The 22,739-nt window shown below is 46.1% G+C and overlaps 1 protein-coding gene across 1 annotated transcript in view; it reads right to left on the reverse strand.

Moving 5' to 3' along the window:
- The window catches only part of CDH4 (cadherin 4), a 421,793-nt gene that overhangs the window by 6,736 nt on the left and 392,318 nt on the right, over positions 1-22,739 (reverse strand). Inside the window, exons 9-13 of the mRNA XM_066330899.1 lie at positions 17,657-17,842; positions 11,831-12,084; positions 8,647-8,789; positions 4,608-4,841; positions 3,330-3,563 (exon numbers count right to left, since the gene is read on the reverse strand). Coding sequence (XP_066186996.1) covers positions 3,330-3,563; positions 4,608-4,841; positions 8,647-8,789; positions 11,831-12,084; positions 17,657-17,842 — 1,051 coding nt within the window. The remainder of the gene's footprint in view (positions 1-3,329; positions 3,564-4,607; positions 4,842-8,646; positions 8,790-11,830; positions 12,085-17,656; positions 17,843-22,739) is intronic.

Genomic DNA, 22,739 nt, shown 5'->3' on the forward strand with positions numbered 1-22,739 from the left:
CCTCAGGCATCAGCATTTGCATGCCAGGCTTGGCTAATCTCTTTCAGCACAGTAACAGGGAGAGATGAGCAGTTCTTGAATCATGAGAAAAATTTCCCTTCTTAAACAACTTTACCCACAGGGAACACTGGCTCACTGCTCCCCAACCTCACCCTTCAAAGGGACACCCACGTCCCAGGGGCTGTGTGCTCCCTGTGAATCACTGCATGCAAGTTTCTCTGGGAACTCAACTCTCCACTAACATAAGGCAGCCAGATCTTGTCTTCTTCAAGAACGTGTTAATAAATTCGTTTTCATTCTCGTACTCAGTAGCTGCAAAAGTAGATGCCCTGAAGAATGAAGTTCAGCCTGGGCAGCAGCTGCAGTTACACCTCCCACTGTCTGCTCTCCCCTCCATTCTCCATGCAAGCCCCACACCGAACTGCAGTGGTGGCAATTTGCAGGAGAAGGGAGAATGGATGGACAGTGGAGGTGGGAACAAGTGTCCCAGGTTCATTTCATCTGGGTCAACCCTCAACTGTGCCAAACCAACGCAGCCAACACAAACTAACTCAAGCAGGACGTGAGATCCCAAAGTTTGGGGTTTTTAGCTGAGACCAGACCCTGGGGACCTGGATGGGCCATCCAACTTGCAGGAAGAGGTGGTTAGGAGGATCCAGATTCTTCCTCCCAGCACCAAAGTGTTTATACCCAACAGGAATTCAGTGAAGTGAGGGAAGAGGACCGGACAGCTAATTACTGCCATTGTGTGCCAACTGGCGGCCATCCCTGCCTGCCAGCCAACAGAATTGTTTTCAGATAGTTCAGCATTTCTTTAATGCTTATCCTAGATCTATTCAAGAAAGAAAAAAAAAAAAAAAAAGAAAAGGAAAGAAAATGTAACTCTCATCTGTAATATAAAACCTCAGCTATTTAGTAGACTATTGAAGTCCTTTTTTCATTGTTCCTTTTCAAGTCTCTCACAACAAGATACTGACTGGTCCACAAAGACAATATTATAATGGTTACTGGGGTTTATCTTTTTATTTCCCCCTTTTTTTTTTTTTTAATGATACTTTTTCATGGACTTGTGGAAAAAACTGTGCCATTAACGCCTTTACAGCTACCTTAGGAAAAAAAAAAAGACCTTCAAAGTGTCAATGGTGGATGTAGTGCACTCTCCTTCCTTTTATTCACTCTGAGAATGGGAAGTGCTATTACTGCTGTTAGAACCATTTTCGCTCTGCATGTAGTTTTCCTTGAAATCTATTGTCTTCACCCTTCACAATTTTTTACTGCATTGCTCTTCTAAATGTGTTATTTGTGCAGCTAATACATCAGGTAGCAAGAAGAAGAAAAAACCCCTTTGAGCAAAGGTAAAAGCATAAACTTCCTTCACAGGAGCAATCTTGGATCTGTCTCCTTGTTTCTTCTTCCTTTTAAAGTCATCCAACTTTGACCTGCTGACTCTAAAACGGACAAAGAGCACAAGAAAATCCCTCCTCTGCCTTTTCCCAGGCTACTGTTTAGAGGTCAGGATATGAAACAGATAGAAAGGAGGCAAAACACTGGAAGGATGTAACTGTAAAACTGCTCATTGCAAATTACATTTTTCATCACTGATACAGTGCTTTGCAGCTCTCCAAGAAAAAAAAAAAAAGTCAATTAGAATTACAATGAATGTAAAAATAAGCTTTTGTAATAAAACCCGTAATTTAAAATGGGATAATGTATCTGAAAATGGAAAGAGGAATCTCTTAAATCAAATGTCCTTCAGCTGAAGTTAATTTCAGTCAATAGGATTTTCAACCGTTTTAAATTGTATTTTAGCACTGGATTTATACAAGAGCAGCAAAAAGAAGACTTGTGTTTAATCACCTCTGTGGCTCCAGCACAAAATTTGAGCCCTGGGGTAGCAGCAAACATACACAGCAAAAGGAGGTGAGGCTGATGAACACCTTCATCTTCATCAGGGTGTGTGACTGCAGTGCCCTGAACAACCACACCCTGGCTGAAGGGGGCAGCCAAAACTGGGAATGAAGGGCAGGAACTGGGAATTGTGGCTGGGCACAGGGATGCTCCATCCACTCAGCTGGTCTGGGAGAGCAGCAGGGTCTGCACAAACACCCAGTTTCTTCCCCTCAATTATACACCATTGCATTCCCCCCACCAGCCCAGGATGTGGATGGATGTCCGGAGGTGACCCACTCTCCTCGTGGGCCATGTCATGTCCCCATTAGGTGACATTTGCAGCATATGTTGCTCTGTCTGCTCTCTGTTAAAATGCATTGGGGGTAAATATTAAATGCGATTTAGCACCATAACTCCCATTAGCTTTAATGAGAGTCCTATGGATTCGTCCTGTGTTTCTTGATGAATATTTACCTCATTGTTCATTTCAGCGCTTGTTTTTATCTATTCCTACTGTGCCAACTCCTGCTTGCAGTTATAATGGTGTAATTTTTACTTTTTAAGTGCAAGCCACACGTGGTTATTGGTAATGCCCATGGAAGCTTGGGACGGCAGCACTCCTGGGCAAAAGGGATAGCTTTGCCTTGAGGAAAGGGATGGCCAGTCCTTCTTTGTGATGTATCCCCAGTCCTCCATTGTTTCTGGCAAACTGGGAATCCTTCCTCTAAAAACACAATCCTCCATGATCCCCCAATCTGAGGTCATTTTAAAAGCAATGGGAATAACCACCATTCTTCTTTTCCTTGGAACAACCAGAAAAAAGTTATGCACTGGCTTTTCTCATAACCAGTGTATCTGGGACTGGGAACCAGTATATCCACAGCCAGCCAGACATGAGAGCTGTGGGAGAATCTGATAGAAATTTGGAAGAAGCCTTCAACCTTTTCCTGCAAAACGTTGATGATCCTATCACACTCCCTACTTACAAGTTGTTGTCAGGTGTAATAATGTTTGCAAAGCTACTGGAAGCCTTAGAAAGACAGGTCTGACACAGGCAGAGCTCATTTTGCTGATGCTGCAGTGAAGGAGGTTTAAATGCAGATGTGTGAACCACCCCCACAGCCCAAGCTCAGGGACCAGCCCTCTGCATGGAGCTTGAAAAATATAGGCTATAGGAAAGAACAACAGGGAAACATGAAGGCGGATAGATTTAAAGCAGATTCTGGGAAGAAATTCTTTACTGTGAGGTTGTGGCACAGAGAAGCTGTGGCTGCCCCATCCCTGGAAGTGTCCAAGGCCAGGTTGGACAGGGCTTGGAGCAATCTGGGATAGTGGAAAGCGTCCCTGCCTGTGACAGGAGGGTTGGAACAAGACGAACTTTAAGGTCCCTCCCATCCCAGAGCAGTGTGTGATGTCAGGCCAGGCGCAGAGGTACTCACTCAGTAAGATGATGATGCAGATCAGGATGGCAATTATGGCCCCCGTGCCCAGCCCCGCCGCAGCCACGGCCCCGATGGTGGTGCAGTCGCCGTTCTCGTCACACGGGCACACCTTCACCTTGATGACAGAGGTGTTGTACAGGGGAGGGTTTCCTGAGTCTGTCACGATGATGGGCACGTCGTACACTCCTGCTTCCAGGTACATGATCCGCAAACTGAGCTGGGCATAGTCCCCTGGAGGCCAAGACAGACGGACAGACAGATCACAGACACTGGTAGAGCCTTGCAGCCACACCTGTGCAGGATTCTCTGCTAGAGCCCTCTTCTGAGCCCTGCACACCTGGGCAGGACAGCTTCAGACCTCTGCCCAACAGTCTGGCCAACAACCAGCCTGTGCTTTGCAAAGTACTGTGTGTTCTTGCTGCTGCACTGAACTACCTGGATGCCATTTACAAATCCAGTTGCATGTGTTCAAAATGGCATCAAACACAAATAGGAACATATGGATAATGCTTCCTGAGGCTGGGCTGCCCCTGGCCACTTGTGCAGGCTCTGTATACTCACTCATCCTTCCACCCCAGGATTTTGGGAACTCACTGATGACAGGCACAGGCAGGTAATCCCACTGTGACTGAGCCCTGAGCTGTGAGGGTGTGAGCTGTTGCCCCGGGTCTGGCACCCTCTGCCAGACCTCAGCAAGAGGGACCAGCATTGAAGCCAAAACCAGCCCACAACTCCAGGATATTTTCCATCCTCTGCTGAAACTACCAATAAGCAGAGCAATTAGGGCCATTTGTGGTTGCACGCTGCAATATAAAAATCCTTCACATACTGGTAATCTTCACACTTACCTAGCCCTCCTGGTTCCATGGTAAATTAAAAGGCTGCCTTTATGCAATTATGGTCAGAGAAATGAACATTGATCCTGATTGTGGCTTATGACAATTACACTGGAGGAACATAAGGAAGACTGATAATAGCTTTTTTCCCCTTGGCCATTATGGATGATTTATACTCTGTTCACTACTGATAACTGTTCATAATTATGAACTGCATTAAAAAAAGCCAAGTGCCAAGGCTCTCAGAGTTATGCTGCAGGTCTGATACAAATCATTTCTGATTAACTATCTTGTCTATAATGCCGGCCATAATGTGCTTTAAAAAATAAAAATCAGATTAAAAAAAAAAAAGTGGGGAAGTTTTGAACTTGGAAGCTGCACGTGGGGCTCATTAGTGAACCAGAGGCCAAATGAGCTCAGGATTGCCTGCCCCATTTACCATTGAGCCGTGTGATGGTCCAGTTCTTCCTCACTGCAGATGGCACACTTGGCAGCTCGAAGACGAAGGGCCCCACGTTGGGGTCGATGTCGGCGTCCGCGGCCGTGATGTTGATGACATTGAGGTTTGGCTTCTCGCAGATCTGAGCCTCCTTTGGCAGCAGCTCCGGCGCGTTGTCGTTGATGTCGATCAGGTAAATCTGCAGAGTGCCCGTGCCGCTGGCAGGGGGAATTCCTGCACAGGAGAACAGGGAGCTGTCACTGCCACCTGGGGAGCGGCAGGACTGCCAACACCACGGGCCACCACCTCTCTGCCTTCCAGTTCCAATAAACCAGGATTTCACCTTAGTCCTCCCTGGGCATACTGCACTTCCATGGTCTTTCTGCGGTATAAAACCTCCCCAAGCCTCCTCACGTTGCTGTTTCCCACTCCTGCAGAACAGGAGGTTGAATTCTGCAGATCTGTACCCTGCAGCAACGCCCCTGGTCAAACTGAAACTACAAGCAGGTGATGCCAAGCTGCTCCTGCAAATCTTGGTTATGGCTGTTTTGAAGAAGAAAAACCATTTAGAAAGAGAGCTGACAAGAGGAAGAAGAGGGCTTGGAGGGGAGAAAAACCTACATAGTGCAACCCATTGGTCAGCATTTACTGTAGCACTTGCTGGCCAGTTTTCAGCTTTGCACACCATTACTCTGCTTCAAAGAAAGCCCAACTCTCCAGCACATCCCATATCCAGCCCTAGCTTTAGTGGTGAGAGGTCCCTGCTCGAAGCCCACAGTAGAACCATCACCAGACACTCTGGGTGATGCCACTGACCCCCAGCAGCAGTGTTATGTCCAAATACACAATGCTCCATCCTCTCCCCATCTGTCCCAACCAGCAGGGATATCACAGCACAGCAGTCCTGGTCCTCCACCCCTTCCTGATGGGCAGTCACATTTGTCAGACTAATGACTACAGTGCAAGAGAGAACAGCCTTCCCAGAAATGGCAGTGTTTTTCATTTCTGTCCCCACACATTTATTTGGCCTGCCCTCTGCCTGCCTCTCTTGTCTGGCAGCATGGCTTCAACAATTCTTTTTAAAGTTTGTATTTTCAGTCCTGGCCCTTCCTCCCAGTGCTAGATACAAAGTTACACAAGCCATTCCCCACCAGGCTTCTGCTTCCACAGACCTTCCTTCCTGCATTCCTTTCTCCATTTCTTATGGGAGCCTCAAAAATTCTGAAGGAGCCCTGGAAGAACTTTTCTCATGGTTCCAACATAAGCTCTTCAACCACAGACTCTCATCCTTTCATCTTCTAAGCATGGGGTAGGTCTCCTTCTGAAACAATGTCTTTTGATCAGCCTTGAAAGCTTCTGGAGAGGCAGACAGCCTACCAGGATACTGGGGCTGAACATGAAAACTGACTTTTGGGACCAAGCAAAGTGAGTTTACTGCTTTTACATTACCCAGAGTACCTTCTGGGATAAAAGCAAGGCTCCCACTGTAACCTCTGGGACAGACTGAACACAAACCCTCCGTCCTGAGAGGCACTAACTGGCACGTGGCTGAAATAACCTGCAATTGCTGCACATACAAATGCACTTCTGTTGGGCCATTGAGTATTGCTGGGATCTGAATTCTGGTATTTTTCTTTCTTTGTGTTGCTGAGTGCAGTTCAGGGGCAGTTATAGGAGAAATGAAAAGGACAAGTCCTACAAACTATAGAACATTTCACACTGTTTTATATAGAGAGAGCAAAGACATAGAGCAGGTACTGATGTTCAGTGAAGGATCCTTGGACCTTATCCTCGGGAGATGAGGACTACAGTAGCACCACTGACTCCAGTGGAGAAGTTGATCTGATCCCTGAAATTAAGACTGAAATACTAATGACAAAAGGAAGCCTCTACGTCTACAGCTAGCTGTTGAATTCTCCATCACTGCCTTTTCCACAGGGCCACTGTCTGCATTCCCACAGCAAGGTATAAGCCAAGGTTTTCATGCTCAGCTCTTTGTTTCATGAAACCTGCTGAATTTGACACGTTTAAGTTTTCAGCTGCCCTGGGAGATTGGCTGAAATTGGCTGAGGGGTTCAAACACTGCCAGGCTCCACTCTTGTGTAGACCCAGTGTGATCCACAGGACTCTCTCCTCGCAAAGCTGGTTAAAACCATGCTGTTGATTAGGATTCCCTTTCTGCCCTCCTTACACTGCAGCCAAGACTTTCCTTAAAGACAGTATTTCTACACTGGAGCTCAGGGAGAGAAAGAGAGCATGTCCAAGGAGCACTGGCTGAACTTCTTTATCCTGTACTGAGAACAGCAAAAAGAACTTCAAGGAAAGAAGATATTGCTGCTTCTTCAAGGAAGAGAGAAAAATCCCCACCAAAACCCTTGGCCCAAAGCTTTTCTTTGATGCCAGAGAACCTGGAACTTGGGAGCAACGTGGCAAGAGTCTATTAGCCTAGATGAAACTTCAGCTGTTATCTTAAGCACTCTAGACAGAATTTTAAATAATGTGTTGCTTTAGGTGCATTTTAATGGCTGCAATATACCAGTGATAGATTAATTTTTCAGAATAGAGAGATTTATCTAGGCCCTCACTTTCTAAGCTGCTGAATGATGGATGTGGAGGCGCTGATGCACTGCTGCATCAGCACCACAGCCAGAGAAATGGGTTAACTCCACATCACGTTGCACCAAATGCCTGGGATTTGCAAGGTCAGATGGTGAGGATTAGGTTGATAGGTTCAAACTCTAACACTGCAAGCCTTGGCCTGCTCATCTGACCTGTGGCTTTTGCAGATGAACTTTGAGAATATTTTGAATTTCCCTGTCCTGGCTGCATTCATGAAGGGGAAGCTTAGGATGGGGTTGAGGTGGGGTGTGTCCTACCATTCATGGCACAAAGAAAGGGCAAAATGCACCTCTTGGTACAGCTCCTCAGCACTGAAGCTCTTCCATGAGTTTCCCTCACCCCTGTGACCTGGGATGCAATGACTGAAGTGATATATGGAACCCCAGAGGGACGAAGTTTTCGCTACTGAATCTGCTCATAATGACCACAGCACCTCCAGCCTGAGGGATCACACAAACACTGCCCTGAAAGCACCTGCAGAGCATAAGAAATACATATTAAGGTGCTCACAGCCAAACCCAGATTTAATTGTGCTGCTGAAGCAGGGCTCTGGTTTGACTGCTCAGCACCCTGCATGGGAAAGTGAGGGTGGGTGAGGGGGAGGAAGACCTTCTCCTTGTCCTGGGAAACTCCTGAACTTTTTCCAGACGGAGTGACTGAGGAATGGAATATCAGCATGGCCACATTTGGGTGTGGTTAGAATTTTGTCAGTTCCTTCTAACCAGGACTAGGAAGAGAAAAGCAGGGCAGCAGCAGTGGGCTGCCTGCCCTTGAGTGAGGCCAGCAGTTCTCACTGTTGACATGACCAAAAGCACCAAGTAATCCTCAATGAGAAGAGCAAACAGGACTTCTCCAGGAGATCTGACTGGCCTGAGTGGCTTTGGGAATAAGCACACCAACACCCAGAGGATCTGATGATGGCTGCACATCTCAGGAAGGCAGTGGCCAGGAAGAGCCCAGCTTCAGTGACAGACACACCTTTTAATGAAAGCCACTATGGTTCAACAGATGGGCTTATTTTTAATACCCTCCTGCCATCCCACAAAATTATTTCTGGTTTCCTGATGGAAGGCTTCCTGAATGCTCTGATCAGTGCCTTTGGGAGGATTACCAGGACTGGTGTGCTCAGCAGCCCCTGGAGAGCACACCCCTTTGACACTTTTTTAAGTTCAGGCTACACCACTACACTGAACTCCCCAAATCAATTTTCCATTTGTCCTCCCTTTCCCTTAATAACACTCTCCGAATACTGTGCACATTTAATTTACTCCAGCAATTTCCCGTCCCACTTTCACATTTTTGACCATAAAAACCTGGGAAAAAGATAACTTATACTGACAACTCTGTCAGGGCATCATTTCTCTTAATGCATCACATTAGAGTCTTATTGAAGCATGAACAATGTGAAGCCTGGGCTCACCGTTGTCAGCCGCCAAGAATGTGGCCTCGTAGACATTATTCTTAATGTAGTCTGACTCTCGATCAAGGACAGCAGCAGTAGTGATCTGACCATTTGTGGCATTAATGTTCAGCCAGTTTGCAGGATCTGACAGCTTAGAGTATCTACAGAGAAAGGAAATAAATACATGGCAGTCTTTTCACTGACATATCCTTAATATTGCTTGAAATACGTTTTTTCTGGACTCCTGACCCGTGATTCAAAGGACCTTTGGGTAACTGGTTTTGTTGACAAACACAATGCTAATTGAGTATCCGGTTTTTGACCTTTACAATTATTCAATTTTTCAATTACTTTAGTTTTAAAGGTTCTTCTTTCCACTAAGTGCCACTTACATGCCAGTTTCCTGCTGCTATGAGAGGACATTTCCTGAGGTCTCTGCAGCTGAGGAGAAATGGGGTCTGCAATGAGATTTGCACTCATATGCCTGAATTAGAGTCTGGATTCCTGCTCTCTCCTGCTCCTGACCTTGCCCTTCTGAAAACAGGTTTTTAAAGTCAAATATACTTCTGTTTTCTGCCCACCACTAATAAACAACAATTTGGGAATAACACACTGTCAGTCAACTCACAGTTGTTGTCTATTCATACCCCATGCAGCCAGCTGAGAACGTGGGGTTTTTGGGCAAACTTTACCTGTGTTCTCCAGATCAGTGTGTTCAGTTCATCCTTCTCACTTGTTTTCTTGCTTTTCTGCCTCCCAGTTTTGTACTGTTTGAACTGAGATGGACCATAACTATCCAAGTGGAAGCTAATGAATGGCCAGACTATAAATTACTGAAATAAGGAAACAGAAGCTGAGCTTATTTCATGAGTAACTCAGACCTGCTGATAGTTGCATATAATTTGTCATTAGATATGCAGGTGAGAACATTACTGGCTTCTGGTGAATATCCCTTTCCAGAATTGGGCTGTTTGAAGCAGAAACTCAAAGGGAAACTTGAGCTGCATCAATCCATGTGAAGAGGAAAGCAACACGCAGCTGCACAAACCCCTGCCAAAGGAAAGAATTACATTTCATGGAGCTAGACTCCTTGGGATGTTTTCATTTCAATATCACTGCTGTGAAGCTCCTGCCCTTTCTCTGCTAAATGACCAGGGATCCAGTTTCAAAGCTGGCTTTGTGAATGTGTCTGTGGCTAATGAGGATAACCTGAGGTGTGACACTGGCCATGCCAAGCTGTGCATTACTGGAGATGCTCCTGCTTTCTCATCTTCTATTTGTAAGAACTCTATTTCATCAAAGACTATTTAGAGACTGAAATTTGTATGCAAGGCTCTAGCAGCTGGATCAGCTCTACAAAGTGCTTATCATGGCTTAGCCTTTTGGATATCTTTTTTCCTAACTCACCAATGCCAACTGTGAAGTAAAAAATAGAGTATCTTTTTTACATCTCTCAAATACAGGACCCCAAAAACAGCCCACAGCTTCTTGCAAAGCCTGGGCATTTGCTGTCCCCATGCAAAAGGGAGAGAGATTGTACTGGGGTTTGGAAATGAAGTGCTGGTGGATGCACAGAATGCGTGTCCTGGAAGCCCTAGAACGAAACAACTCAAGTAACTGGTTGTTCATACTCACAGGAAGCCTTACAAGACCCTACACACGCCCTGTGCAATGACAGGAACAGCAGGCACTCGTTTGGATTACAGATCACCCCCCTCCAGGTTAGAGGGAGTAATCAATCACAAATGAGTTGTTCTCGCCTCTGAAGACCAGCCTTGGTACAGACATCAGGGAAATAAAGACCCTTCAAAGGCCAATATTTCAAAAAGAACATAAGAAAAATGGGATTATTAGTTAGGATGGTCTCTTTCCTCCAAAGTCACAATGCCTGTCTAAAGACAACAAGATGAGGCAGTGAATAAACTATCATTTTCTAGACCCGACAGCTCTGTGCCAGGTGAAATATTTCAAACTCTTCTTGACACAAAATGTCACAACTGACGCAAGTTTAAGTGGTCTCAGCCGTGGTCACATCGTATACTCAGGTTTTGCCAGAAATACCACAGCCCTTACAGACTGGGAGAAAAAAGAAAACGATTTCTGTGGATGTAAAAGTATCTAAGAGCAGGAAATGCATTTCCTGTCTGCACAGACGGAGCTGAAACAGTTGTGAAAGTGTCACGAGGACTCGTTTTCACCTACACTTTTCTACCAATTATTTCCTGGTGGGAGGGTATGTGAGCCAGGGTCCTGGACCATGGATTCGGTCCCTGGTCTGTCCAGGTGGGAAAAACAGAGTGAGTGACACCCTCCTGGTCACAGCATGAACTAAAAATGATCTTAAGCTGCTTGGATAGAAATCTGACTTTAACAAGGTTAAAATTTTGCCAGCTGCATCCCATTCACAGGGAAAGCAGCTGAGGAGGAGGTTATGTTTGGCAGGTGCTCTGAAGAGAAAGGGAAGGTTGGAACAAATTGCACCTACTGGGAGCAGGCAAGGGGAGCACTGGTGAGATAAAAACCAAGGGACAATGGCCTGTGAATGGGTGTTTGACTGCTCAGGCAACACTGAACAATTTGGCACTTTAAAAGCCTGTCCAGCAGCTGTTTGTAACCCACCGGCCTTGCTCTAAACTAGTGACAGCTCCTCTTGCACTGTGCTTTTAAGCAAGCTTGAACCTAAATCCTCTGGAAGCAACACAGCCATGATTAAAAATCCCAATCATTCCCTTTGAAAAGCCAGGCCTAACCCTTTCCGTGCCTCAGTTTCCCCCCATAAAACAGAAATAACAAAGCTCTTTCCTAAACCTCTGTGTTCATGAAGCGCATGAACCGCACAGGTCACAGCACCCTGGGTGAGGCAGAGCCAAAGACCGGGCACAAAGCTGCCATGACCTCTGTAACAACACAGGAATCTGCTCCATTTGAAGGGGTGATGTGCCCCACTGCAGGCCAGTAACACAGGACCCAGCTCTGCCTGCCCTCCTGGCCCCAGCTGCTCCGAGCCTGTCCTCCCTGGAGCAGAGGGATGGTGAGCTCAGGTTCGCACTGTGCCAGCGCTCCACTGCGGGTGCCACTCCCTGCCAAGACTTCATTCATATCCCACCGGTCAGTTTGGAAATTTCAGCTGCTTGGCTCCCCAGGCTGGTGCAGCTGAGCCCCCGGAGCTGCAGGGGAGCCCCAAGGCTGCCTGGTGTCCCACCTTACTGCCTGCTGCATGAAGCGATCGGGATCCACCGCCGAGAACGTCGTCAGGACCGTCCCCGTCGGCACGCCCTCCTCCAGCCTGATCAGCTTGTGGTTTGTTGGGAAATAAGGTGCCTCGTTGACATCTGTGACTGAAATGGTGACTCCTGCTGTCGACTGGAAGGACATCTGGATGCCGCTGGCCAGGGGAGCTTGGTTGGATACCATCACTGTCAGCATGAAAGCTCTGTTCATCTCGTAATCAACTGCCTGAAACAAACAAACACGCAAAGTAGAGAGGCAAGCAGAGAATAAATTCTACTTTCTGGCTGGAAGCTGCAAGGTTAGAAGGCAGATGATATCGAAGTCATTGCCTCATCTTGTTTCCTCCCAAGCTCTGTTCTTTTGAAGGTGTAAATCCAGAGCAACTTCAATCCAGTGGAGGATTCGGCCTTCCAGTTTCTTGAGGGCCAAATAGCTTAAAAAATTCCACAAGGGAAAACTGTGGACAGCAGGGAGCATTTGCCCTGTGTTTCGCCCCAATGCTAAGTGGTTTCCAAAAGACAACCTGCCTGTGAGAGTTGAGCATCAAATGAACAAACCCACCCAGGGCGGCTCTAATGCAGCAGGTGGAGCTGCTCAGAGGGATGGGACAGGCACTTAGCAGTGCTGTTAGCACTGAAACTGCTGACTGTGCAACCAGGACACTCTCTGTGGACTCATGAGCCTGAAGGGCTCTTTATTTTCCCCCTTAAATGAGTTTATAAGCAAAGGTGGAGCTGCCAGGAACAATCCCTGCTCAGGTTAAGCAGGTGGTCCTTCCAGTGGGACCTCTCATCCTCCTGCAAGGCACCTCGTGGTCTCTGGAGGTTGCCTACGGCTCTTACAGCTGGGTTTTGCTGCTGGCAGGCCACAGATCTCTTCTCAACACACACATGAACACAATGTGTCTGTCCCAGGAGCCAGACAGAGAGGAAAGCCTTTGCTGGCACGACTGACTGAGCCCAGTATAATAATAATTTCTAAACCATCCCACTAATTATTATGAGGGAAGTCGCTAATCATCTGCCAGGGAGGCTTGAGTTATGCAGGATCACACCTCTGCTTGTTAAGAACCGCTTTGCCGTGATTTATAAATTTAGAAGCATATCCATCCTCCCTAATACCTTCTCCAGCGCTGAGTCTGCAAAGCACTCACTCAGGGTGTAAAACGCCACAGCTACACCGACTTGGGCAGGGATTTACAGCGGCAAGAGCTGCCTGCCACGTCCTGTTTAAAACCCAGTATTGTCAGGAGGGAAATCAAATCACAGGAGGCTACACGAGAGAAACAAATTTCAGGGGCAAAAGGTAAAACAGCGGAATCTCTACTCAATTGAAGTGCAAATGTTCCCGATGCTAAATGGCTTCCTGACAGGCAGGGCCAACGTTTAATAAATAAAAGGAAGCGTAAAGATTCCCAGTACACCCACCCGTGCTGACTCACCGACTTGTGCTGCATTCAAAACCGAGGCATGGTAAAAAGTTCCCATTTAAACACTATTCAAGGCCTTGAAACAATTTGACTAATGCATTTCCTCAATTTCTTTTCACACCCCCTCTAATTTATATTCCCCCAGGTTTTTTTTTTTTTTTCTTTTCTTTCTTTTTTAAATTTTTTTATGCTGCTCTGTTTGCTAGGCTGTCCATAGCCACTGTGCACCTCTCTCCCCAAAGAGGCTCAGAGGCAGCTTGGGGCTGAGCTGAGCAGCTCCATGGGGAATAATGTGGGAAACTCCCTGCTGCTGATGCTCAGGACACACTGAGGACACACAACTCTGCTAGGATGTGGCCTGATGCAAAAGAGCGGGTCTTTTCCCCCCTACAAAACGTAGGGACGTTCTCTCAGCTTCTTCCTCTTCCTTATGATAGCAACAAAACCAGGGCTGCAGAAAAATCGTGCGAAGAGTGGAGCTGGATCAGGATCAGCCATCCCAAAGGCTGTCCAGGAGGCATCAGTGTCACCAAATAGTGTCCACCACACTTCAGTCTGCAAGACAGAGCTGATTTGCTCATCTCTCCTGTGTCCACTGAGTCCTAGTTCACAGAGTGTTGTTAAAAAAAACCAAATAGGGTAAACCCAAGAATCTGTGCTGTCCTGGCAGTTTGGGCTATTGAACCCCAGGGGACAGCAGCCACTGTCCAGCCCTAAGGCGGAACTTCTTTCACACCTTAATAAGCAATTTATAGCAGAACTGTTCACACCTCTGCTCCCTAAAACTGCCTCCCTCTGAGGATAATGGTGCACAGGGCACTCAGTTCTTCACACCACACTCACCCCTTCCACCTCCAGGCATCTCATTGAAAGTGCTGTATATTGGTCATTTGACATGGTTCTGGGGACTTGGTGAACTTGGCACTGCTAGGTTAACAGTTGGACTTGATGATCCTAGAAGTATATTTCCAACCAAAATGATTCTTTGGTTCTATGACAGCAGGATCCTGAAGAAGCCCACAGAGCTGCTACATCTGGGACAAGGACATGTGGGACTCTTTGCCTACTCTTCATTTACATGTCCAAGAAGTACTTGACATAAAATTAAAAAGCAGCACTTCTGCAGATACTCCTTGCTGGATGTTTGGTGTGTGATCTGGCTGTGAAATATCCCCCTGGAGATGCTGCACATCCTCCTCCTCCCTCACAAGCCCCTCCAACCTGGGTGCAGCAGAGCGATGCCGAGGGCTTGCCACGTGTCCTCCTTTTCCTGGGGTACTTCCAACTGAAGTGAACAAATTTGCCTGGTGTTGTAGTTGAGGCAAATAATAACTGAAGCTTCAGCAGCATCTCCATTATAAATTCACAGCTCTGATCCATGCAGAGTTTATAATAACATTTTACTTAGCTGGCTGCCACAGGGCAGCCACTGCTGCTCTGGGAGATTGTCTTCAGACTCTGCGGTGTCTCATCTGAGTGGGAAGTTTCTCTCTCCCCTTGATCAAGGCTTTCTTTGAAGATTAGGGTCTTGCACAGTTATGGAAATGGTTTGGAAAGGCAAGAACAGAGAAGGGAAATGTTATACTTTTGGTGATCGCACTGGAGCTACAGATGGGGTTTTGCTGAGGGCAGCTGCAGAATGGCCCCCATGAAGTCCAAAGGGAAATCTGGCTTGGAAGGATTTCTGGCCCTCCATTTCAACCCCTAAAATGCTGGTGAAGTGTTGGGATTCTGCACAGAGCCCCCCTCCCTCTGCTGCTGTGTCTCCTGTGCTTGCAGCCGGAATTATGTATGAGCAGATTTGAAGAGCCATGTGAAAATCCAGCCATGTAGGGTCTGTAAATAAATGGTTCATTACTTGACTTAATTTTTTACCTGTGTTTTCAACCCACATCAGTGATCAAACCAGCAAGAGACTGCTCCAACACAGCAAAGAACAAGCTCTAACTGGCCACCCAGTCTGATGAGAGTACATCCCCCAAATCTTTAGGCATATTCACTTATTAACGGAGAACAAAATATTTCAAAGAAGAAGGTGGAATCCTAAGAGTCTTCCCTTCTTCACCATGAAAATTTAATCACAAGCAATTTCACTCATTCTCCTTGCTGAAAATACACCAAAAAGCCTCCCAGCCAGATAGGAGTAGGGAACCCTGGTGCCCAGGAGGATCAGGTGAGGCGATGTAGTGAAGACATCTGATGCAATTTCAAGCTCTGAGCTCAGCTTGATGAGTTCAGATTTTCATGTGGTTCTCTGCTTTGTGACCACTGTGGGTTACACAGCAGTGGAAAATCAACACCAGCATCAATGGTGTCTTGACAAATCTGCCCTGCCTTTTGCCTGCAAGTTGTGAATAAGGGATGGTTCATTATGTGCGGCAGTGTTGATCATGCAAATCCCCTGTTGTTCACTTTGATGTGTCTTTAAACTACAGTCCTGACACTTTGCAAGATTAAAAATAAGGGGTCCTCCCGTACTTGCAGTAAAAATGCTGGCATTTCGATTTCAGACTGGCTGCCAATGTCAGTGGAAGTTAAAGTTTTGCACTTTTCTTCGTTGAACATTTTCTGTTTAAGCAGAAAATATACAGATTGGATATGTGTCTACTCATACACAACCATACATATGTGTCTAAGCTTGGAGAGGTTTCATAATGTTGCACCAGGTAAGGCTGTCAACCATCATCACAGAGCAATAAAAAGTGATAAATAAGAGGACCCTGCAGAAATACCATCTGGCAGGTAGGATGATGTGTCCCTTGAAGTTTGAGCAGAGCAGCATCTGCAGACACACACACATAGCCCAGGAGTCAGGGAACAGGACAGGCTCACACGTTCCTGCCAGTGTGACCTCACTGGCATTTCACTGGTGTCATTTTTCCTAAGAAACAAACTGTGCACATTAGGAATGACTGCAACTTGTTTAGCTAATAAGAAGGAAACGGGGCTCAACACAGAGCTATTCCTGAATCATGCAGCTCTTTAAACCTGGTCTTTTACCTATGTTGTTTAAAACTTTTTGTAAGGGAAGGCCAGACATATCAGAAGGTGCTGGCTTTATCCACCCCAGGAGGTATTAATCCTTCCCATGTCCAGTGCATGGTGTGTGCTGCACATCTCAACAGCCTTGTGTGATGTCTTTGCTGGTTTTTTTGTAGTAGTTGTAGTAGTTTGTAGCTTTTTGGAGGGAGCATCCACAGGCATCTTCTCTGGGAAGAGCTTCAGTGAATGCAGAAGGGATCCAGTGATGTCCTGCCTGTGTGCAATGACTTCAGAAACACTCACTGGCCTCAAAACTGAAAGAGAAGTGAATGCTCCAAAAGATTGAGTCATGTTCTTCAGAGGGAAGAACGAAACACAATTTGGCACCTGCTGCAGGTATCTCAAGGCTTCCAGCTCTACCAGCACGTGGAAAGAAGAAGAGATGGTGGATATTTCTGATTCTTTGGAGTCCTTAGACAAGATCCTCTGCTGATCCAAGCTGAGGGCTGGCTTTGAGTGGAGCTGTCCTGAATTGAGGATCTGTCCCACAATGTGTGCATATCACTTAATACCAGGAAAAGGAAAATTTCTCCAACAGTCTTGCTGCCAAACAACTCAGTCAAAGGGAAAATTTCCTTCCCTTCTGTTACCAGAAAATTCACTCCTCCTGAGATCTCTCCTACATTCCCTGCTTTCACAGAGGATCACTTGACTGACCCAGGCAGTGAAACTACCTTTGACTCACAGAAAACAGGAGCTTTTCTGGCTCAAGAAGAGCAGGGCTGCCCAGCCCAGACCTGTTCCCTCTTACAGAGCTCAAAGAGCCAAGGAGAAGCAGGAGGTGGAGGTCAGGCTCCGGTGCTGTGAATCCCTTCAGTATGTGAGGCTTTTTGAAAGTTCATGGTGGGCTGTGCTGAGCTGGGAAACCCAGAACCAGTGCCATAAACTGGAGATGAGAATCTTCAGGACTCCTACACACAGAGAGATGGGAAACACCAGACCCAAGCACTTATATTCCCAGGCAGAGAAGGCACACCTGCAGGCTCCTGGCAATCCCACACCCCTGACAAACAGGGTGTGCTTTGGCTGCCTGTTGCCTTGAGTTTTCTTGCCTTGTGAGTGTTTGCAATTCTGTAGTGGAGATCCTCATGCAGCTTCATGTAAACTATGTATATGTTTAGAATTATCTACTTTGTTTACATATGATTAATAGTAATGTCCACGCACAAAGTCGAAGAGGTGGCAACCGGCGTAACCAATCTTTTTGCCTTCTGTAAAAGTGTATATAAACAGAGTCAAAAATATTAAAACAGAGCTTTCCTGCCTAACCTTCTGCTGCCTGCCTCGTCCTTTGTGTGTCTGATACTGCAAGAGCTGCCCCCTTACCTTGACCACGGTGACCATGCCCTCGTTGGTGACGGGGTCGGTGCGGATGGTGAAGTGTCCCGAGGGGTCCCCGCTGATGATGCGGTAGATGGCATTCCAGTTGGGAGAGTGGGGCTGGTCCCGGTCCATCACCGTCAGGTTGGCCACCACAACCTCCACTCTGTTCTCAGGCACCTCCCCTGAGTACTGCAAAGGAAAGACAGGGTGGGTCATGGTGGGAGCTCTCTGTCCATCCTCACTCCTCCCTCTCCCCCTCCATCGCCGTGCCCACTGGGAAGCCAGTCCCAGGAAGAGCAGCATGGAGCTGTCATGAGCAACACATCTCCATCTCAATTCTGCTTTTCAGTATTTTCTCAACTTTACCTTTCAGCCCAAAGGAGAACAAACCCACTATCGCACAGCCACTGCACAAGACTCAGCAACTGCTCCAAGGAATCCAACAAAAAGCATTCCTGATATTCTTGCTCAGTTACAGCAACCAGAGAGTTAATTGTCAACAGCAGGGGAAAATGGCAGATTGAAAGGTCTAAATTTTTTAGGATGACTATCTCCCTTTATCCCAAGGTATTTTGCCTCACTCAGATTTTCAGTGATGGCATTTTATTGCTTCTTCAGTGATTTTACTTCATGTTATTTCTTTCTTGCCCTTGATTTGATTTTGTCTCATTATTTAAAGTGTTTCTTGTGATTTTGCCACAGCCTTTCCTGGTGCTTAATTCTCTCATTTAGCACTGATTTCCATGGAGCATGTCCCGTTCAGGCACATCCTGACACATTAACTGCATTCTTTTCTGCTTTCCAGTCCCTGATTTATCACATGGCTGATCAGGGATCCTGGCCTGTGAATACTTCCACTGTTTGGGGCTCAAAAGCTGCCAGTAAGACACATTCCCAAATTTTCAACTGTCCTCATGTCTCAGCACTGCCTATTAGCAGCACTTGCAAATCAACACTCTGATTGACATATGGCAAATTAAACACTGGGGAAATGCCGGGAGCGGCTGGCTCGGAGTCTGCAACTGAAATTCTGGCCCCAAACTGCAGGAGCAGAGCACTTCTAAAATCTGGCCTTTGGTGTGCACAAATGCCAGGTTGTGTAAATGATAATAAATCATTCCTTTGTTAGCACAAGGGTCCGTTTCCCCTCCTAACCCAGTCCCATCCTTTGGCATCCCTCTGTTACGGATGCTTGTATTTAGTATATATTATGTCACTGCTGACAGCAAAAATATTCAATCTGCCTTATGCTAATGTGAATTTAAATCTGCCCTTTAGTGGTATCCTGAATGGCATCTTGCCCTCTTTTCTGCTATGCACCTGTCCTAAACAAGTTTTCATTAGTGAATGCAGATGGCATCTCTTTCCAGCCATGCCGAGTGGTGAGGAAGAACAGTGGGAAGCTGCAGGATAATTCTTATTCCACTACATGCTACGGCTCTTCTTTTCTCTTTATTTCCCCTGATTTCACTTGTTCTTTACCCATTCTCTCACCCAATTTGGAGTCTCTGCGGCACACAGCTTAAGCAAGGGAAATATATGGAAATTTATCAAAAGCCTCTTGAAAAATCCATTAGATTATGTCATATGTACACTCTACTATCAACCTTGTCTGAACTGAAGCAGATTAGTTAAACAGGATCATCTCTTCCTAAATCCACACTAGTTATTGCCCATTACATTAAATTAATGTTGTATGGCACGGCAGCAGTGACAAGCTGAGGAGCCCCCCAGACTCTTTTAGGCTGCTCTGCTGACAACAAGGTATCATATTGTAATTCCAAAGGAGTTAAACACCCTCTGAAACCATCTCAAATCTTCAACCCAGGACCACAGCTCTAGTCTGTCACTCCTAGGCTTATACCCTGCAGAACCAAACAGAATTAAGTCATCAGGAACAAACCATCAGCTGTATTTAACCCAATTAAAGGGGACCAGTCCTATATGAACCCTGAACACCTCCAGGAGGTCACAACCCAGGTGTTGCCAATGAGTTTGGGTTACATGGAGAAGTCCCACACAACAGATTTTACAGCAGCTCCTCTAGCAGCCATCACAATATCTGTTTTGTGCCCACAGCAAATGTTTTACACATTTTCAAACATGAGGTTATATTAAAAATTCCAAATACACAAGCGCATGCCAATATAAAGCCTTAAGGAAGATCACAGCAGCCTGTAAAGCTTCTCCACTGGGGTGAATACCACAATACTCAGCACATCCTGGGCAATTCAGGAGTTCATCCACTTGGTGTTGACCTCTGACAGGCACAGTTAGGAAATTATCACTCCTAAGCAGGAGTGAGAGTGGATACTGCTTACTCTGCTTACAAAGTGAAGTGTTATTCTGATGAGAACAGAGCACCTTTACTGGAATCAAAGGAGCCATCCAAAGCTATCTAGGGTAAAAAGCAAATCTTGGAGAGATGTGCCACGAAGAAAAGAGTAATTTTCATCAGTGCAGATCAGCAGCTACTGGGAATTCAAACTGGAGTCTGCCTTTCCTCCCTCTCACACTCCCCCACTATCATTATTATAGGTAAATGCTGTAATGTGTATTGTCCACAATTGTCTTTACCTTTAATAAAATTAGGTAATGACATTAAATTACACCTGCTAAAGGAAGGATGGCAGCTCAAAGCTACCCACACTTCTTTAATGTCATTCCCTCCCTACCCTGGAGTAATTCAGGATAATGAACATCTTTCACTATGCTGCTTTCCAGCATTCCCTCTGCTCTAAGTTCTCTTTCATAAGATTACAATTGATTTTCAAATAAAGAGAAGCATATCTATTCAAACAAGGTAAAACAATGGGCAACAAAGGAGCTGCTGGAGTAAACACAAGATTGATAAAGCAGTGCTTGACCTATACCTGTAGCATTTACTCATATTCCCCTGTATTTCACTTAGCTTCACTTTCAATTGTTGCTTTTGAAGACCTTAATTTCCAGAAAATTTTTGAAGACCATTGACAAGATTTCTATGGCTGATTTGTTACACATTTCCCTTCTCAGATAAGGATTCATTCTGAAACTGCATGTTCTTAAATCCTTAAATTCTGTGGGCTACTTTTTTCTTCCTCTCCTATAAGGGCCTGTGCTGGCAAAACTTCTCCTCCTACTCCTCTGGAGCTGGCCCCTCTGAAGTCATGCCTTGCTAAAAAGGAACCAATTCATTTTGATTTTTAGGTCGGTACTAAAATTGGTTAATCCCAGAATTTGTCTTTCGTGTCATTTAGACCTGACAGCATATAAACATGCAGACAAATATCATTCCAGAGAAGAAAGGGATTGATGTGGGGGAGAAGTGATGAATTTACACCGTGACTTGACTTTGTGCAATAAATCTGGAGTCTGGGCAGTGAAGCCATGCACAGCTGAGTAAAAGCAATTAGCTACTGCAGCCACTCCTAGGGAGGTGTGGGATTGAGACAGATGAACACAAAGATAATTATTCAGGCTTCCTTCTAAAGGGAATTCCTTTTTTTCCAATGTTCTTACTTTTTTCCCTGGCTGGTTTTGCTAAAAAGCTGTGAAGGCAAAGACTTGTTCACATGAATGTCTGCAAGAAAGACCTTTCTGTTGTCTCCAAGATTTGCTAATGATGACACAACAATTGTTCCAGGCAGCAGTGGTTTGTGAAGGCCGAACTACCTGGACAAATAGTGTTTCATGACCTATAGCTATGGATTAACAGAAGAATAAGGGCATCTCAGTCCTCTTATTAGACTCTGAGCCTCTCCCCTGAGAGCCAGGATTTCTGCAAGATACTGAATCTTCTCTCTAGGTCCCTTAGGCTGGGAGAAACTGAAATCAGAGTGAGTGAGTGCATGCGGTGGTGGGAAGCCCCATCCCTCCCCAGTTCCTGCTGCCAGCCTGTCCCATTAGGCTCTGGAGAGGAGGTGATGTGCAGCCAGGGAGCCCAGCACTCTGAGGGCTCCACTGGCTGAATAAAACCCACAGCTCATCATGCTTCAGGGCATCCACCCAACCCCATGCTGCCATCCCAGACAAGGGTTTACCTTTTCTGCTAACAAAAATGCTTGCGAATTAACGAACAACTGCAGGCTGGTTGCAGCAATCTGTGTAAAATGGAGGGGGGGGGGGGGAAGAAGATGAAAATCTCCTAATAAATCATTAATTGTGATGTGCCTGCCCAACTGCAGCACGGAAACAAGCAAATGCCATCCTAATTGATTGCTTCTTATTCCATCTTTATAGGCCTGCATTTTTTATTGTGGGGGTTGAATAAGCCCAGAGGTGTAAAAAACCTCTAGATTGTACTCTGCGTATCTGCCAACTTGATATTTAGATCAATAATGCTCTTTTTCCCCCTCCCCTCCACTCCTACTACTGGTAATTTAGCTTTTCTTCCTAGCAGACTAATTGCTGTTTTCTTAAGCCTTACTATCAATTCTGTGACCTTTAATTTCCAATATTGTTTGCTGTAGGGATGGCTGTGAGTTATCCCAGCCCCAGCTCTCAGCTGCTGTGACAGTCACATAGGGACTGCCAGGGTCTCCCTCCACTGTGTGCAAAGGAGACCATGAGCTTGCTCAAATCCTCACAAAACCCATCTAAAGCCAGCCTTATTTTTCAAGTCAGTCAGAAATGAGATGCTCATTTCTGGTTTTATTAAACTACTCACTCCGCTGAGGTCTCGAGTGATGACCACTGATGTCCTCACTCCTTTTTAAGGCTGCTCTGCCCTCCACCAGCCAGCAACCCCTCCATAAACCTCTGGGCTGTTGTTTTTCCAGGTTTATGGCCACAAAATCCCCTGCACTGCAGCATCCCTGGTTCAGCTTCGCATCCACGTGGATCTTCTCCACAGTCCATCCATGTCTGCATCCATGCCCAGTGCTCACGGTGCTCCCTCCCAAAGGAGCTGACCTGGCTGCAGGCACGGCCTCGTGGTGGTCAGGCAGGAGTCAGCCTTGCCCAGCCCAGCTAAGGAAGGGCATGGCAGTGAGCCCACCAGCTTTGAAAAGATGCTGTGGAAGTTTTGTCCTTGTCCTCAGCAGTTAAAGCACCTCACCTAGCTGTAAAGGAGCCCTCTCAGCTCTGTGTGCATGGTGTGGTGGAG

The sequence above is a fragment of the Sylvia atricapilla genome, chromosome 16 (genome assembly GCF_009819655.1).
Source record: "Sylvia atricapilla isolate bSylAtr1 chromosome 16, bSylAtr1.pri, whole genome shotgun sequence".
Taxonomy (NCBI): Eukaryota; Metazoa; Chordata; class Aves; order Passeriformes; family Sylviidae; genus Sylvia; species Sylvia atricapilla.